The sequence below is a fragment of the Eubalaena glacialis genome, chromosome 1 (genome assembly GCF_028564815.1).
Source record: "Eubalaena glacialis isolate mEubGla1 chromosome 1, mEubGla1.1.hap2.+ XY, whole genome shotgun sequence".
Classification (NCBI taxonomy): domain Eukaryota; kingdom Metazoa; phylum Chordata; class Mammalia; order Artiodactyla; family Balaenidae; genus Eubalaena; species Eubalaena glacialis.
The window spans coordinates 166,743,136-166,763,364 of record NC_083716.1 but is presented as its reverse complement, the minus strand read 5'-3'; the positions used below and the strand labels follow the sequence as shown (position 1 = coordinate 166,763,364).

The 20,229-nt window shown below is 38.1% G+C and overlaps 1 protein-coding gene across 1 annotated transcript in view; it reads left to right on the top strand.

Annotated features, from left to right (window-relative positions):
- The window catches only part of CCDC148 (coiled-coil domain containing 148), a 265,897-nt gene that overhangs the window by 197,574 nt on the left and 48,094 nt on the right, over positions 1 to 20,229 (top strand). The window contains exon 12 of the mRNA XM_061184011.1: positions 9,515 to 9,633. Coding sequence (XP_061039994.1) covers positions 9,515 to 9,633 — 119 coding nt within the window. The remainder of the gene's footprint in view (positions 1 to 9,514; positions 9,634 to 20,229) is intronic.

The window sequence follows — 20,229 nt, the reverse complement described above, 5'->3', positions numbered from 1 at the left end:
TGAAAATAGACCTTACTCCTAAAGAAGACATAACAGTTATTTTTAAATCCACCTGGCATTTCAATTAAGAGGGAGATAACTAATGTGTTTACCCCAGAATACTTTCTTGGCTCATCATGCTCTAAGGACATAAGGCTACATCACGGCAGAAAATAGCTATTGCCAATTCGAGTAGGCAGCTCTGCTATGGAAAAAATGCTCACATAAGTGACCAAAGTGAAATCTCCTAAAAGGTTCATGTTATTTACTTACACATATAGACATCACCTACTTCCAAACAATTTATAATAAAGGCAGTAACGTTATTGTGGTAGATATCTACCCGTTGGGGCATATCTACTCTCCATCCTGCTTTGTGTCCCAGGGAGTTGTCCTATAGAAGGCTCCCTTGCCCTCTGGCTTCTGTTTGGGTTCAGTCAAAGTGGAACACTACAGATGAGGATAAGGGAGGAGAGTGAGGTTAGGAGAGCTGCTCCCCCAGCTCCTGGCCCTGCAGAGTTGTGTTGACTAGCTGTGTCCTCCACCAAAGGTCTAAGCCCCTGTCAGGTGGCCCTCCCCACGCAGCCTTCTCTGGCTCTGGGTAAAGCAGCATGGCTACTACATGATCCCTTGTGATTGCCCTGCATTCTAACCTTCTTTGTCATTGTCCCCTCATTACATTCTTCTGGATTTAACCTAATTTTGAGTGTGCCATCTGTTTCCTATTAGGAATCATTAAAATAGAAAATTAGTAAGAGAATAAGAGACAAAAAACTAAGAGGATGGGAATATAGTTATGTCAGCAAACCAAGACTAAAAAGGGGTGCTGTAATTGAACATGGTTAAAGTTAAAAGGAAGCATTTAGCTCTTATTTGCTAATAATAGACAACATCTAGCGCATCAGGAGCTGGCAGGGGGAGGGAGGCAAACCACCCAGAAGAAAGCATTTTCAATAGAAGTTTTATTGAGTCTAAATCAACCCTTATATGATATTGTGTTAACCTTTATAAGGCCTATGGCATAAAATTAAATCATAGTTCTGTGAAACTTTTCTATAGAAAGTGAAAGTAATGCTGCATGCAAGGTGATAAAAAATGAAAATGTTATATACAAGGATATACAGTATTTTTGTCATTTAATTTGATATTGGAATAGAGTTTAAAAACTTCCAGAATGAATAACAGTCATGTCCCTTAGATATTCCTTCTAAATTTTGATTATTTTGGCCAGACTTTTAAAACATCCTTTTGTAATTATAAAGTCTTTTATGTCCATTGTAAATAGTTTGGAAAATACAGTCAAGCACATAAAATACAATAAATATCACCCAAAATCCTAAACCACTAGCAAAAGATTAATAACAATGTTCATATATTCTTTCTTCTATATACACAAAGATTTTAATTTAACTAGATAATACTGCATATATTATTTTTAACCTGATTTTTTTCATCTATCAATATATCTTGCATATTTTCCTCTGTATTCCTACCACATAATTTTTGGTGTTTGCATAGTGTTTCATTATGTGAATAATTGCATTTAACCAATTTCTTATTTGGTAGTGTTACATTATTTCCAATTTTTTTACCCTTTTAAGGCTGTAATGAACATACCTGTATATAAATCTTTGCATAGGTGCCTGCATATTAATTCTTTTTTTTTTTTTTTAAATCTCTCCAATTGTGTATTTTTTTTATGGAAGCATTAGTTGTTAAGGTGGTTCTTTTTTATTTTTTTAATTTATTTTATTTATTTATTTATTTTTGGCTGTGTTGGGTCTTCGTTTCTGTGCGAGGGCTTTCTCTAGTTGTGGCAAGCGGGGGCCACTCTTCATCGCGGTGCACGGGCCTCTCACTATCGTGGCCTCTCTTGTTGCGGAGCACAGGCTCCAGACGCACAGGCTCAGTAGTTGTGGCTCACGGGCCTAGTTGCTCCGCGGCATGTGGGATCTTCCCGGACCAGGGCTTGAACCCGTGTCCCCTGCATTGGCAGGCAGATTCTCAACCACTGCGCCACCAGGGAAGCCCTGCATATTAATTCTTAAACTTTATTTCTTAATTCCGAAGGCTTTTGCTAGTTATTTCCCTATTTATTCTTCAGTAAGAGTATGACAATTTACCCTCTTACTGTAGGTAGATGTGCTTGTTTATCAGATTAGAGATTGGTGGCAAAAAAGTTCAAGTTTAGGACAATGAAAGTAAGTAGCTGAAATACAAATGGTCTGAATTGTGGACTGAAAGGAGATCCATTAAATTCAAATAACCAGGCAGGATGGTGGAAAAACTGACTTTCTATTTTTAAAAACCAAAGAACTAGCTTTGATTTCTTACCCATGTAGAGAGTTTTCCCATCTTTGCATAAAGAATGCCTTGCAAAATAATTATTTTGGAGCCAAATTTTTTGCTCAGAAGCTTCAGCGCATCCTGGATTGAAGCCCACAGAGATCTCTATACCACGAAGTATAGAAGAGATAATGTTGGCTGAAAGGTTCTGAGGATGGAAGTGACCAAGTGTCCACCTTTAGCCCAAAAAACCTTGAATCTGGCTTCCATGGACAATTTGACTTAGAGAAGTACCACGCCTTCGTGCTCTTTTGGGATTAAATGTACCTCTGCACCCCACATGACTAAATGAATTGGTTCACTGATGTCTGTGGTCTGTCATTATTTTCTATCTGGATACTTTATTAATAGTTTTGGATTTATATGAATTGATATAAGAAAAGTACTGTGTGCTGTGTTGCCTTTCCGTATTCTTTTCCACTGGAGTAGTTTATCTTGTACCTCTCATCTGCAAGGTGCAATATACTGGATACAAATAAATATTACAGTATAAGGCATGTTCCTTACCTTTCAGAAGTTCACACAAGTGTGTGAAAATTTACTTGGCAAAATACAGATGATTGTCAAATAGATCGCATAGAAATAAGAGTCAGACTTCGGTTGGTGGTGACTTTATGTGATACAAGCTCATCTACATGAAACACGTGGGGAAAATTTAAAGTAAAAGAATGACTCTTTTTAATGAAGAGGGCCTGCTGTGTTTTCATGCGGAGCAACAACACTTTTTCTGTGGGTGCATATTCCGGGCCAAAAGTAGAAAAGGTGTGAGATGCGAGGAATTAGCTAAGTAAATGAGAATCTAGAGAATGGAATAAAAATCGCTCCGCCTCAGTGGTTTATGAGGAAGGCAACTGGATATTCTGTACTTCATATTTCATGTATTTTGCATATCTGGTTAAGAATTATGACATCCTCCTGAATAAGTCATTAGAGCCTTTGGAATAATGACCTAGGAGCAAGGTACAGAAGGCTGCTTGAAATCAGAGACCAAACTGTCTTCCTACTCTAATGCTTTAGTCCTAACTTTCTGCTTTCTATGTGTAAACAAGAAATTCTTCTTCCATACAATTATAATTTTTGGACTGAAGGAATGAAAATAATTGAATGGTTATGTAATATTAGTCCAAGGTTTTTAAAATTAAACTCTGATATACTCTTAATACCATAAATGTCATGTTTACTAGTGGAGTTTTTAACTGGAGACAAATTGTTTGGAAGATTACAAAAGTAAGGTGGGATATAAAAATGATCTTAAACCCTCTGAAAAGATAGCACAGCATTACTTTGGCTCATAAATCTATACAGAGAATAGTTTCTTCAGTTTCTTTATACTTTTATTGGCTTAACTCTACCAAAATGAACAAAATGTGGACTACGAAAGAGGACTATACAGTACAAATCAGAGATAACAAGAGGAGATGGGGGATAATGAGGGCCCATTTTGGTTTTCAGAAAAGTAAGCTTTTTCTAGAAACCTTATCTGCAAGTCTAGAAGAGACAAGCTTTAAATTCACCTCTTACCCTGTGCCCTAACTTTCTGGTTCCTCTATCGTTGGAAAGTTATAAGGATCACTCAAAAAATCTAAACAGTAGTGTGTTTAAAATCTGTGTCTCAACAAATGTTCCAAAAGCCTAGTTAAATACTCTTAACCTTAACTTTAGTTTGAACCTTGCAAAGCCATTGTTTCATGACACATACTTCTTGCTCTTATTAATTGATGGAAAGTGAATGGAACTGTCCTTAGGGAAATGTTTAGTTCAGACTTTACCATCCTGCAAATAAAACTGCTGGCCTGGTTCCCATCCATAACTTTGTTATTCTCAGACCAGAGACCAGAAAGTGCTCCCACTCACCTAATGATTATCACTTAAGCCCTACTATGTGTTATTTACAATACAACATACTAGGGATACAAAGATGAATAATGCAGATCAATATGGAAAGTGTTATGCTAAGGATACATAAATAGTGCCTTAGAAGGTACACCTAATTATGTATGGAGGAGAGGGGAAAGGAGGAAGGCTGAGAAAGCAATGCTACAATTGAGTCTTAAATGATGGACAGGAGGTATTTAGCAGGTAACAAGGCAGGGAAGAGCATGCCAGGCATGTAGTAAATGCCCAAATATATCAGTAACAATCCAGTGTTAGACCCTCCTGAAAAAGAATCAAGGAATACAAGACAGAACAAAGAAGGGAGGGTAATAAATCTTAATTAAGGATCACTGGTGTGCCAAGGATTGAGCGAACATTTTTTTTTTTTTTTCAAAATATTTTTGCTATTATTATTATTATTTTTATTTTTAATGAAAAGATGGAATTGGAGCTAGGAGCTCTCTCTCTCTCTCTTTTTTTTTTTTTTACTATTATTTATTTGGCTGTGTCGGGTCTTAGTTGCAGCACGTAGGATCTTTTGTTGTGGCATGCAGGATCTTTCGATGTGGTGCGCGGGCTCTTCACTGTGGCTGTGGGCTCTCTAGTTCTGGCGCAAGGGCTTAGTTGCCCTGCAGCATGTGGGATCTTAGTTCCCCAACCAGGGATCGAACCCGCGTCCCCTGCATTGGAAGGCGGATTTTATTTATTTATTTATTTATTTATTTATTTATTTATTATTTTTTAATATTAGGGTTTTTTTGACATCTTTATTGGAGTATAATTGCTTTACAATGGTGTGTTAGTTTCTACTGTATAACAAAGTGAATCAGCTATACATATACATATATCCCCATATCCCCTCCCTCTTGCTTCTCCCTCCCACCCCCCCATCCCACCCGTCTAGGTGGACACAAAGCACCGAGCTGATCTCCCTGTGCTATGCGGCTGCTTCCCACTAGCTATCTATTTTACATTTGGTAGTGTATATATGTCCATACCACTCTCTCACTGGAAGGTGGATTCATAACCAGGGAAGTCCTACTAACATTTTCCCTAGAGGGTTCAGAGGAAGATTCAAGGAGATGGCATTTGTTCTGGTCTTAATGGTAGAGTAAAATTAACAGGTGGAGGAGGAAAATGAAGTTATGCTGGTTGAGAAAACTGCAAAAGGCAGATAAACATGAAAGTGCATGATCACCTTTTCTCTTCTATTTACGTTCACACTCTATAGATCTTTTCCAGTCTTGTAGCATCAAATAGCATTTGTAGCATTTTAAGTAGATATCTCCTTAATTTAGTCCAGTCCTGAATTCTCCATTGAGCTGCCCATCTGTACCTCCAGATGTTTATTTGGAATCTCTACTTAAATATCTTACAGTCACATCAATTGTTTAATGTTTAATACTGAGCCTCCTGACTTTCTTTTCCAAACCTGTTATTCTTCCAATTTCCCATCTCAGTTATTGGTACCATCATCCAACCAGTTGCTCTAGCAAAAACCTAGGAATTATCCTTGATTCCTTTTAGCTTCAACCGCCGTGTCTAATCCTTAAATGAGCACTCTGACTCCACTCAAAAGCACATCTCAGATCTGAATAATTAATTTCCTGGATCCCAGTGATCATTTTTGCCATATTCTCTTTGGTCTCTGTTTCTCCTTTGCTCCTCTACTATCCATTCTTCACTCAATATAGCCCAAGCTATATTTTAAAAATCTAAGTCACATTATATCACTCTTTGCTTTAAACTCTTCAATATCTTTTTTTTGTTTTGTTTCTAGAACTAAATTTTGCCTAATCATCTAGCCCCCATCCAGCTTGCCAAACTTACCTCCAGTCTTAACTCACACTACCTGCTCCACTTGTGCTGTTTTCTTCCCAATTCTGAACATGTGCAAGGTCATTCCCACTCAATACTGTTGCACCTAAAGCTCGCATTTCCTGCAGTGATCTCCCTCATCTCTTTCCATGGTTGTCTCACTCTCATCTTTCAAATTTTAATCCAAATGTCATTTAAAAATACGCCTTCTAATGGTTCTACACAGATTTTTCTAAATCATCACCATACTTATTTCCTTCTTAGAATTGAACATGTAATATTCTTTTCATTCATTTACTTGTTTATTTTCTCTCTTTCTGAAACTCCCAGCTCCATGAGGCAAAGGCCTAATTTTTCTTTAAGCACCATATCCCAAGTACATAGCACAGTATCTGGCTTAAAGCAGATGCTCAATAAGTATTTTTTGAACAAATGAATGCCAAAGTCAGTAGTTTCTTAAGACTGTAAGTAAGGGTTTGTAGAATCAAATACAGAGACATTACATAAAATAAGGATTGAATTTGCTTTGATCGTTGGGAAGTCACTGGCAAGAGTAGTGAATTGGGGTGGAGGCAGAGGTAGGAATGTCATGGGTGAGGACTGAAATAAGAGATGTGAAATTGGAGAAGAATAGGTATCATTGACTGAAAGGGAACAATGAAGGGTGTGGTGCTACAGTCTTGGGGGTCTAAAGAAAGTCCTTTAAAATTTTTGTTAATGGGTGAGATTTGTGTAGATTTTCATGTGAGGAGAAGGGAGCAGCAAAGACCAAGAGGTTGAAGTTACAGGGGAAAGAAGGGTAGGTGATGGAGTAAGGTTATGGAGATGGAATTGGGGAATAGGTTCTGGAGCCCAGGTGAGGGTTGCCTTGGAAAGAAGGAAGGACAGCACTTCCTCTGAGGAGCAGGACATGAAGGAAGGAATCTTTTAGGGTCTGCGTTTCCTCTGATAAAACCGAAGAAATAGAGGCAGGTATGGAGTTTAATATAGTGCATGGGTTTTGAAATACCACCGTGAGCAATCGAGAGGCACTGGCCAGGAATTCATAAAAGGAATGCTGATTGTCAATAAAGATTCAGCTGAAACCATCAATTTGGTACAGTTGCTGTTGGAAATCCCAGGATAATAAATCACAGTTTCTACAGTCTAGTGGGAGAGAGGAGCAAGGATACTAATTAGCAAAGCCTGTAGTGAGGGCTGTACTAGAGGAATAAAATTATACGACCAGAACACAAAAGATGATGGGGAAGGGCTCGTAGGTTCTGGTCATAAGTTCGATGGCTATAATTGAAGCTTTTGGAATTGGAGCTGTTCTCCATGATGGTAGAATCCCGGAGGAGGAGGTAGCTCACTGGAATAGAGGAAGTCATGGGACTCTGAGTTGGCAGGTCAGAGGGGCTTCAGACTGAAGTTGCGTAGGAAGGTAGAAGGAGTTGTTCTGGACAGCAAGTCCTGTGTGGCTGTGACTCACGTATCTGAATTCTCAATGAATATTTGAGAATGACCTGGAAGTCCACACATGCCAGTGATAAGGACACGTAGAGGGTGATATAGCCAGATGTTGTAAACATCAAAGGAAGAAGGCATTGTACATGAGAGGGACAGCATCAGGGTCTCAAAGTAGCCATTAACAAGGAAGAAAATGCCCGAATCATTCCCCAGCCTCCTGGCACATGGGACATCAGAAGAAAAGCATCCTTCACTCAGGAGAATTTCAGTCAAAACCATAAAGAGAGGGAAAGAGAGAGAGAGAGAGAGAGAGATTGATTCTCTTGCTACAGCAATGGCTGAGGATACCAGAGTCAAGGATGGAAATAATTGGTCCTGAGATGCCAAGAAGCCTCAGGTGTGATATACTTCTAGGGCCTGCACAGGACACTGCACCAGATGGTGTCAGTGATCTGAGGACACCGGCAACCTGGGGTTGGTATGCTTGTTGTCAAGGGACTGTCAGCAGAAAGACCACTGACTCCCTCCAAGGTCAGTGCCGGGAGTAAGCAACATTGTTGGTCTGTCAGAACCCAGAGAAAAATGCCCTTTAATCCAATATCTGTTCTTGTGAAGTATCTTCTTTTTCCCTCTGATTGTGAAAGAAATATATATTCATTGCCCAAAATAAGGTAACACAGAAAAATACAAAGAGTAAAATAAAGATCATTTACAAACCCAGAGGGAGATAATATAATGGTTGTTAACATTTCCATATCTGGCACTAATAGAATGCCTTGGCATATATCAGTTAGGACTCTGAAATATCAGTCAGTGTTTCCTTTTTCTCCCTTTCCTACCCTTTCTTTCACTTTCCATCTTGGTGTGCTACCTTTCTAGCTTCATCTCTGTTCTCCCTAGATTCCGATCTCCATCATCTATGGAGTAGAATCACTTTACCTTGAAGCCATCAGTAACTCATTAAGCATTGAATGGATGTCACTGGTGTGACTGCTCGTGTTGCAAGCCCTGCCGCAGAGTTGCTATGGCTGTGGCCATGGTACTGGGATGCCTCTTTTGGTTCTCCCAGGTGTCAGAGCCCATGTTGCTGGGCAAGTCTGGAAACCACTTGGCTTTTCATATTCATTTCTCAAAAGAGAAAATGCCACCTTGGGGATGAGGCTAACCCATACTCCACCAAAGCCCCTCTGCTGGTAGTCGCTCACTGCCATTCACCATTAAGGTACTGTTTTTTACCAGCAAGAATCCACTCTCTTGACCCAGACACAACATGGCAGGCCAGAGCGGTTGAATGGTCCTCTGTCAATTAAACATAAACTTCAACTGCCCCATCACTAGGGGAATAATTGTTTTAGCCCTCTAAAAATAGCTTATGTGTGCTTCAGGTTTTCTCATTCTGCCTCCGTTCCCAGAAAAAGGAAGTAAAACATGCCTAGTGAGAACAATGCTTTCACCTTTTTGAGCCTGATAAATCTGTCCTTCATGTTACCACATGAGTCAGAACTACTATTTATCACAACCCTGCTAATTTTTTCTTTTCCTCCTTCCTCCCACCTATCTCCTGCCACGTCCCCAGAAGCATAAAGCTTTCAACATCCTGCTGTCCATTAGCATAAATAAACTTGTGCTTTTAAAGTAAAAATAGGTATAATGCTATATTTGTTAAAGACTACATTACCATAAGAGGATAAAAATATTCTTGAGTAACAGGTAGATCATATACTTTAGAGACAATAACATGCTTTTATTGTGGTTCCCTGAAAGCCGATTATTTTAGCAAAAGATTAAAACCTTAGGTCTCAGCACAAGTTACATTTCCACTTCAAAAACTATTAAAACATGCAGTTTCTCAGGACATGTATTTTTGTGTTTTAACTTATTTTTTCTGTTGCCAATACACTGTAGGCAGATCTAAGAGATAAAAAAGAAGGGTCATTTAAATTCAATATTTGCTATATGAAACAATGGATAATGTTGTTATAACATTGTTCCTTGTTTTTACCATACCTGTTGTTAATTTAAATTTTATGTGATATTTATGCAATAGATAAGAAAATACTGGGCTAAAAAGGAGCAGAAATGGCAAGAAATGGAAATGAGAGATCTTCATCGTCTGGAAGAACTGAAGAAATTAATGGCTGAACAGTCAGTAAAAGACAGAGAAAGGTAAAATAAAAAATTTAAATTGCGTGGTAATGGAATTCTTCTGTAATGTGTTAGGTGAATGGAGTCTTCCGTAATGTGTTAGGATAAATAATATCAGAGGGAGCATTTTTCTATACTTAATGTGTCCTTACAATATTTATATTCATAAATGAATAAAATGATACTTATAATGTATTTTAAACTCTCATATTCATACATGAATCTCTAGTTTTCCATTTTGTTCCTTAGAGAGCTTCCTAGTTAAAATCCTCACAGAGGATTTCATAGTATTTGATTGCCCACTGTGTGTGTGAAATAATACTGGCTGCTGCTGTGACTTAATATTTTGACCCAGAAGGAGGAAACCATTATTCAGATAAAAAGTCATTTACTACGACTGAGGCTGAGGAAGACAGTACGCAATTATTCTGTGCTCTGTGGTATTCATTCTAGTATACTTAAGATGTACCCAACGGTATAGGAAAAACCTGAATTCTCTAGAATAACGCAATTTTAGAGCTGGAAAGGACATTTGAGATCAACTAATCCAGTTTCCTCATTTTATGGATGAGTGCACTGAAAAATTAAAATTATTTTTCTCAAGGTTACTACATCAATCAGGGTCAGTGAGGAGACAGAGACAACATGGTAATTAGGGTAGGGAAAGTTTAAGATAAAGAATTATTAATTCTAACAAAAAAAATCTCTGTTATATAAAGGGATAAAGAACTTTAAAGAATGCCCCAGGGCTGAAGGAGGGTTCTCATGGAAGGAACAAATTTGGAGGTGGGGCCCCCCTCTCCGTGGTTGGGATTCAGACCTCATTGTAGAAAGTGTGGTTGTGGCCCACTGCATGGTGGAGAGGTTCTTGGATGGGCTCATCCAGAACTTGTTCCTAGTCACGGGGCAAGCAGGCAACACCCTACCTGCGTGCAGGAGACCGAAGCTGGAAGTCAAGCGTTGCGATGCTTATGCCTGCAAGACTCAGTGGGAACCTGACCATGGGAGTACCTCTGAAATTTGATGGGAAACTGGCCACGGGGTGCAACTGAACTCCACAAACACCACTGGGTGTCCCCCACACATACTGCTGGTAGCCACGAAGCAGGAACAAGAAGGAGTAAACACTGGAACTAGGAAGGAAAGCCCCTTCCTTCTTCAGCATCCCTCCTGTACCCTTTTCTGACATGGCTAAGCATTGTACCAGCTGCAGAGAAGAAATAGTTACAGGGTCCATCTCTATTTTCATAGAGCAGACAATGAAGGGAGATTTGGAGCTGAGAGACAATAAAGTGGTAACTGGCATAGTTATCTAGTTCAGCTAGCTCCTGAGTAGATTTTCACAAAAGATAAATTAAAAATAGATCTTACATTTCATAACATAAATCACAACAAGTTTTCTTTACAGTTCGTCAGTGTAAAAAAAATTGCACGGAACTCTTTATACTTTCTGCTCAATTTTGCTGTGAACCTAAAACTGCTCTAAAAAATGAAGTCTACTAAACTAATAAAAATTGCATTTTAGACTTACCGTAACTTAGGATGACATAACTATTTTACACAACAAGATTCACTTATATCTAGGAAGCTTCCTTTGTGACCCATGGGAATTATGTCAAACTCCAGTGACCAAGGTTGCAGAGTGAATCTGTGGTTCCACAAAGATGCCATGCAGTTCCCAACAACTTTCTGGATAAAATTCACATGATTTTCCAGGTATCTCAGGATTTATAATTGAGTTTAATCTATTATGAAGAAAACCAAGAACATAGCAAAGCTAGGGCTCAAGGCTAAGAGATGAAACAACCAGTGAGAAATCAGTTAAACAAGCACAAACCAAGATATAGGAGGATACCAGAAGGCAGGCCAGGCCATGGGTCAGACAGAAACAAGCAGCTAAATACTAAAGGCAAGGCAAATGTGGGGGTCAAAAGGCTGGTTGGATAGTCTGAAACTACGCTGGGGAAACAAAAGAGAGACACAGGAATTAAAGGGGTAGGTAAAAAGGAACAGATGTGAAGTCCCAGCATCTAGGAGACATGCTTCTAGTAAAATCTGCCCTCATAGCCAGGAAGTTTCTTTGATTACAGAGCCATTTCAGTTGTGTGTTTCTTGTCCCAATAGTTATCAAGCTGACTCAGCCTCTACGAGGCTCTGTTTTGTCCTTTGTAAAATTGAAGTGGATAACTTTTGAGGGCTAAGTGAGCTATCAACTTTTAAGGGTTTATGATCTGTGTATTCAACTCATATGAAATGTTGTAGATTCAGATAATTACGAATCCAACGCTTGCATGCCAGTGGGAAATCAGTGAGGAAGGCCATTAAAATATCCAGATAATATATCAGAAAATAATTCTCAGAAAATTTTGGATGATATTGTAGATAAAAGGATAGTCCTCATTTTGTGATTTAGAGAGATGGAATTTAACATGCAAAAATGCTGATAGCTTTTGCTTCTGACAAGAACCAGAAGTTGTGTTTATTTGTAACCATTCTGGTGCTAAGAAATGTGGTTGATTGGTTAAAACGTTTTTTTCTACTACTGAAATACAATTCACAAATCTCATGTTTGATATTTTAGCTGTAGGCACATTTTTCTCATGTCAGAATAAGGAGGCTTGAAGCAATTTCCAGATCTGTTAAAAACACACATACACATAACCTTGAGGGTTTGAAAAGTTCTGTTATTTCCTTTTTCTATTTTCTAATTCTAAGATTAAGTGTCTTGAAAACAATACTCGTAACTTAGCACATACATCAGGTTGAATCATAAGGAAATTCCATTTTTGTGGGTCAACAAATGGTTAAGTATTGGCAGTCTTATGAAGTTCAACATAATAAAGAGATATAGCAATTCCTTTTATTTATTAATTAGATTTCCCATCTCAATCCATTTCAAGCTGTCTTTTGCCCTCATCACTTTTTTTTAGAAGGTTAATTAATTAATTAATTAATTTTTGGCTGTGTTGGGTCTTCGTTGCAGGCTTTCTCTAGTTGTGGCGAGCGGGGGCTACTCTTCATTGCGGTGCGCGGGCTTCTCATTGCGGTGGCTTCTCTTGTTGTGGAGCACGGGCTCTAGGCACGCAGGCTTCAGTAGTTGTGGCACGTGGGCTCAGTAGTTGTGGCTCATGAGCCCTAGACCGCAGGCTCAGTAGTTGTGGTGCACGGGCTTAGTTGCTCCGCGGCATGTGGGATCTTCCTGGACCAGGGCTCAAACCCATGTCCCTGCATCGGGAGGCAGATTCTTAACCACTGCGCCACCAGGGAAGTCCCAACCCTCATCACTTTTTAAAAATTGTTTTTGCCAAAATTTCCACGAGCCTCCTAATGCCCTATTTTCCTTTCTCAACATGCCAAAGAGGTTGAGACGGAAGACTCTAGAATCAGGTTGTGAACATTAGAATCCTGGCTCTATCCTTTATAGCTGTGTGACCTTTGGGTAAGTTATTTCACTTTTCTGTGCTTCAGTTTCTTCATCTGTAAAATGAAGACATAAATAGTATCTACGTCATAGGATTGTTACGAGGAGTAAGTGAGACGTTAAATAGAAAACACTGACAGCAGGAACATAGTGAATATTCTTTAAATATAATGATTAGTATCAACTGACTTTTTAAAACATGAGACACCGTCTAACATAATTTGTTTTCAAAATATTTAAGTATTTAAAGTATTTTAAATAAAACATGTAAGAATGAGGACACTCATAAAAAATAAAATGTTGGGAATTCCCTGGTGGCCAAGGGGCTAGGACTCAGTGCTTTCACTGCTGTGGCCCAGGTTCAATCCCTGGTCAGGGAACTAAGATCTCTCAAGCCATGCGGCATAGCCAAATAAATAAAAACAAAATGTTAAGGTTAAGGAAACAGTGCCCCTTGATCACTAGCCTCATGCAATCTCTCCTCTAGAAGTTCTCTCTGTTATCAGTTGTTTAATACATATACATACAATCTATATACACCTACATAAAAAATGAGTTTAAGAACAACAACAAAGACCCAATACATTTTACAGTATAATACTACTGTATTCGCTCCAGTTGCCATAACAAAATACTGTAGACTGGTGGTTTAAACAACAGAGATTTATTTTCTCACAGTTCTGTAGGCTAGAAGCCCCAAGATCAAGGTACCAGTATGGTCTGTTTCTGGTAAGAACTCTCTTCCTAGCTTGTAGACAGCTGCCTTCTTACTTTATACCTAGAAGGTGGGAAGAGAGACAGCAAGCTCTCTGGTGTCTCTTCTTATAGAGCACTAATCCCATCATGAGGGCCCCACCCTCATTACCTCATCTAAACCTAATTATTTCCCAAAGGACTCATCTCCAAATACCATTACATCAGGGTTTAGGACTTCAACATATGAATTTTGGAGGAACACAATCAGTTTATAGCAACCATTTGTGTAAAAACAAACAAACAAAAAACCGATTTATGTATGTACAAATTACCTGTTTATTATTAACTACTATTTATTGTTTGCTGCTAGCATATAAGGCTTTTGTGCCAATTAGAAAAGGTGCCCCTTTCCAGGGGCAAAGTACATAGATCCCCTACAGGAAGTAGACAAATTAGGAAAAGACAAGACGCCCCTTCTGAACCATGGCACACAGCTTGACAAGCAGAGGCAAAGCTGGACATCATACCCCCTTTTTACTCCTGGTTGAGTATCACATCTGCAAAGCACAAGCTTCAGAATGGGTATCCCTGCAAATAGACCTACCTAATTCTTTAAAAATATTATATATTATCCATGTTTCTTCTAAAGTTAAGCCATCTGGGATTTCTTTTCATAAATGATTGGAGCAAAATGTCTGACTTTCATATTTTGGTCTAAACTGATAGACAGGTATCACGACACCAATCATTTAATGATTCATCCTTCTGCACTGATTTGAAATGCCACCCTTTATTATATATTACACTTCTAACTGAGCTTTTATATTCATATGGGCTCTTGATTAGATTAAATAAAAACTGATCTATATTTATATTTCTACATCAGTACCATGCCGTTTTAATTATTCTGTTTTGCTATCTGATAGTACAAGGGTTCACTCATTCTTCTTTTCAAAAATATATTAGTTATTATATCAAATTTCAATGCAAAAAATCAACAGATTTTGAAATTTTGTTAAGGAGAGCTGACATATATGCCAAATTTAATCTCTAATCTAGGATCATCCTTCCAGAGTAACTCTCCAGTTCAAGTCTTCTCTTAGGTTCTTTAGAAGATTTCATAGTTCCCCCCCACCCCTCTGGTGAAGGCCTGGAAATTATTTTGGAATAAGTAGAAATGAGTGACCAAGAAGCCAATTATAAATTTTCTTTAGTCGCTATGTGAGAAAAGTGTCTGAACTAAGAAGTGGCAGTGGGAATGCAGAGGTGACAGATGCTTATAAAGTATTTAGATTAGGTAAAATATGGTGATTCATTTCACTAGGGATGGTGTTTGAGGGAAGACAGAGGAAGAAACATGATTCTGAATATTATTGAGCTTTTTCTGTCCTCTTGGGTTGAAAGCTTTTAGTTATTTTGTTTTCGATCTCTTTTATTTTCTAATAAATTCAATTGGCTATAGGTTTTTATTATCTGTATATCTTTGGCCACTTTCTACAAGGCTTGAAATATGTTTTTATTATTTAATTTCTAAATAGTTTACGTTTCATTTTTGATGTCCTAACAATAAATTGGTAGATATTGGGGTGCTTGCCAAAGACAAGGTTGATGGTAGATTTCAGTTTCTTCTACTTTTCTATTTTCTGTCTTTTCATAAAAATATGCAAAAATTCGGCATGATTTATGGGAAGCTACCAACACTGCTACTTTTAACATATTAAAAAACTCTTTATTGAAGAATAACACATGTATCACAAATTCCCCTCTTTTAAATGTACAATTAAGTGATTTACACTTATATAAAGCACATTTATATAATTGTACGACCATCACAATAGTCCAGTTTTAAATCATTTACCTCACCCCCAAAAGATTTTCATACCTATTTGCATTAAGTCCCAATCCCACTCCCAGCCCCAAATGACCACTGATCTATTTCTTACTCAGTAGATTTGCCTTTTCTAGACATTTTATATAAATGTAATGCATCTGAGTTCTTTCCCTTAGCATAATGTTTTTTTTTGTTTTTTTTTAAACATCTTTATTGAAGTATAATTGCTTTACAATGGTGTGTTAGTTTCTGCTTTATAACAAAGTGAATCAGTTATACATATACATATGTTCCCATATCTCTTCTCTCTTGCATCTCCCTCCCTCCCACCCTCCCTATCCCACCCCTCTAGGTGGTCACAAAGCACAGAGCTGATCTCCCTGTGCTATGCGGCTGCTTCCCACTAGCTATCTATTTTACATTTGGTAGTGTATATATGTCCATGACACTCTCTCACCCTATCACATCTCACCCCTCCCCCTCCCCATATCCTCAAGTCCATTCTCTAGTGGGTCTGTGTCTTTATTCCCGTCTTGCCACTAGGTTCTTCATGACCTTTTTTTTTTTTTTCCTTAGATTCCATATATATGTGTTAGCATACTGTATTTCTTTTTCTCTTTCTGACTTACTTCACTCTGTATGACAGACTCTAACTCCATCCACCTCATTACAAATACCTCCATTTCATTTCTTTTTATGGCTGAGTAATATTCCATTGTATATATGTGCCACATCTTCTTTATCCATTCATCCGATGATGGACACCTAGGTTGCTTCCATGTCCTGGCTATTGTAAACAGAGCTGCAATGAATATTTTGGTACATGACTCTTTCTGAATTATGGTTTTCTCAGGGTATATGCCCAGTAGTGGGATTGCTGGGTCGTATGGTAGTTCTATTTTTAGTTTTTTAAGGAACCTCCATACTGTTCTCCATAGTGGCTGTATCAATTTACATTCCCACCAACAGTGCAAGAGTGTTCCCTTTTCTCCACCCTCTCCAGCATTTATTGTTTCTAGATTTTTTGATGATGGCCATTCTGACTGGTGTGAGATGATACCTCATTGTAGTTTTGATTTGCATTTCTCTAATGATTAATGATGTTGAGCATTCTTTCATGTGTCTGTTGGCAATCTGTATATCTTCTTTGGAGAAATGTCTATTTAGGTCTTCTGCCCATTTTTGGATTGGGTTGTTTGTTTTTTTGTTATTGAGCTGCATGAGCTGCTTGTAAATCTTGGAGATTAATCCTTTGTCAGTTGCTTCATTTGCAAATATTTTCTCCCATTCTGAGGGTTGTCTTTTGGTCTTGTTTATGGTTTCCTTTGCTGTGCAAAAGCTTTTAAGTTTCATTAGGTCCCATTTGTTTATTTGTGTTTTTATTTCCATTTCTCTAGGAGCTGGGTCAAAAAGGATCTTGCTGTGATGTATGTCATAGAGTGTTCTGCCTATGTTTTCCTCTAAGAGTTTGATAGTGTCTGGCCTTACACTTAGGTCTTTAATCCATTTTGAGTTTATTTTTGTGTATAGCATAATGTTTTGAGGCTCATCCATATGGTAGCGTGTATCATTCGTTTTTTTCCTTTTTACTGATGAATAATATTCCACTTCAGCATTACTTTTTAAGTCTGTTTTGCCAAGGCAATATAGTTTCCTTTCTTGTTGGTAAAAGATTAATATTAATGTATGCAGAATGGTTAAAAAAAAGGAAGTTTTAAAATTTATGTAAAGTATGATTTTATAAAAGACTTTAATTTGTACAAAGGTCAAATATTCACTCACATTATCCCAAATATATGAAGAATAGTAACTGATTTCAACTTTTTTATGAGTCCCCTTCCTGTAGGGTAGTGAAGAAAAATGGAAACTTTTAAAATTAAAAGTATCTCAGGCTCTTTCATTTCTAAATGGTCTCATTTCAGATTATCTCTGTGTCTTTGGGGGGGAAGGTAGAAACTCTGCTGGAGGTCAGACAACCTCCCCCAGTAGAAGGGTGGGATGGCTAGTCAGCCTGCAGGTTCTGATGCCCCTCAGGGTCCTCATTACCCTCCACAATTTCACCTCATCCCTCCACCTCCCCAGGGTACAAGGCAGTGCTATCCAATAAAAATATTATGTGAATCACATATGTAATTAAAAATTTTCTGCTATCTACATTTAAAGATGTAAAAAGTAGCATGTGTAATTGATTTTAATAATACATTTTATTTAACCTGATCTATCCAAACATTATTATTTCAATATGCTGTCAACATAAAAATTATTAATGACATATTTTACATTCTTATTTTCATACGAAATCTTTGAAATTTGCTGTACATTTTACACTTTCAGCACATTTCAGTTTGAACTAGTTACACTTCAAGTGCAGAATAACCTCATGTGGTTAGTGGATCCGTATTGGCCAGTGGAGGTGCACAATAAAGCTTAGTGGCCTCCTAGCGATGGAGGGTTAAGTGACTGATCTACCTGCAGATTCTGACTCCTTTATAGAATTGATATCATATTTTATATAAATTTTGAACCCTGTTTTTCTCATCATCTTGTATCTTTCAAGGTCTTCACTGCCCTTACCAGTTTGTCCTTGATATTGCTTGTCCTTGGGAATAGGCCTTGGTCCTCAGGTAATCTGCTGGTAACATAACTGGATCCACTGAGCCTTAGGATGCTGGTTAATATATATGCTGCTGCTGACTACACACCCTGCCATTGCCTCTTGTCCTGAGGTCCCCTCCTCAGGTCTTGCCAGCCCTGGTTTTCCCAGCACATGGCTTATACTTCCAGAAAGACCTTGCACAAACCATGGGAAACAAATGTTCTCTCATGTAATCTCTAAACACCTCCCCTTCCTACGTCATGCTGGACAGGATGCCATGCTAAACACAGGGCTTCCGTGGGGGACATTTTTTACCAGGAAAGTGGGAAACTAGCCCCATGTTCTTGGACTCTCCCATAGCTATCTCAGTGTTTCTAATAAACCCCTAATAGTTACAGTTTGGGTTACAGTTACAGTCCAGTAGTTACAGTTGATTCACTAAGGGGTAGAAAGTGATGAAGCTGGTATCTGAGAACTTCACCTACTTCTCCTTCCACACTAGTGGAATGGCCAAAGGGAAACATGATATCCAGGAGAAATAAAATAGATGAGGTTAATATTTTCAAAATGTTGTCACTTTAATATCTATATAAAGAAAAAGTCTAGAAAGAAACATAAACCTATGACAACAGTTTTTGTTTCCAGGTAACGAAATGAAGGACAGTTTTGATTTTCTTCTTTATATTCCTGCATTTTCCAAAATTTCCACAATGAGCATAAATTTCTGGTAGTAAGAAAAAACCCACAGTAGTTTTAAAAATAATAAATAAAACATACTTTTCTATTTTCATTGATTGTTTGGCTGTGGGCTTCAAATTGGTGGGAAAAGTAGGAAGTAATGGGAAATGTATAGAAGTGAATATGTGAATCCAAATACAAGAGATTTGTAGAGATCGCTCTACAAGAACAGTGATATTGTAGATATCAAGGGAATGGGCACTGTTCAAAAAGGAATGCCCCACAAATGTTACCATGGCAAAACTGGAAGAATCTACAGTGTTGCCCAGCATGCTGTTGGTATCATTGTAAACAAACAAGGGCAAGATTCTTGCCAAGAGGATTAATGTGCATATTGAGCATATTAAGCACTCTAAGAGCCGAGATAGCTTCCTGAAACATGTGAAGGAAAATGACCAGAAAAAGAAGGAAGCCAAAGAGAAAGGTACTTGGGTTTAACTGAAATGCCAGCCTGCCTCCACCCAGAGAAGCACACTTTGTGAGAACCAGTGGAAAGGAGCCTGAACTGTTGGAGCCCATTCCCGAGGAATTCATGGCATGATGGGTGTAAAGAAAATAAAAGGCCTGGACTGTAAAGAAAAAAAAAAAAGCAAACACATTTGCATTCAAACACACACACACACACACACACACACACACCACACACCACACACACATACACACACACATCCCTGCTTGGAGAGAAATGCAAGATTTTTCCTTACAGAGGATTCTTAGAATTGATAAACTCCCCCATGAATATAAAGTTTCACCTACATGACTTCCCTGAACAATTTCAGTGAGGGTATAGCATTGGGCAAAGAGAAATTAGGAGCACTTCTACAAGAAGTGGAATCTTCCCAAGAATCCAATAGATGATTTGAGGCCCATACTTCAGAAAGTATGGAAAGAACTCTAGTATACTGCTTCTCAAATGTTGGTGCACTTCAGAATCTCCTGAGGATTTTCAAAAACTGTTGGGGCAGAAATCCCATTGCCAGGAATTCTGATTTAATTGGTCTGGGGCCTGACCTGGACCATCAGGACTTTCGAATGCTTCCCAGGTGATTCTACTGTAGCAAAGAATGGAAATCCTGTTCTTGTGTTACATTAGCATTGACCAATGAAGTGCTTAGAGCCTGTACCGTCTATTTGTTGGCTGTGCCCAGCTTCAGTTTTCTGGTTATAAAATGATATCCAGAAGAACTGCTTAGCCAAGTTAATTTGCTTTTAGAAATCTTTAAAATTACCTTCTAGAGCATATAGTTTAAAACATTTTTAATAGGCTAAAATTATTACAAAGGAGGTAAATGGAAAAGTCAGGCTATTTATGAAAGGCCACACTTATATCCATCC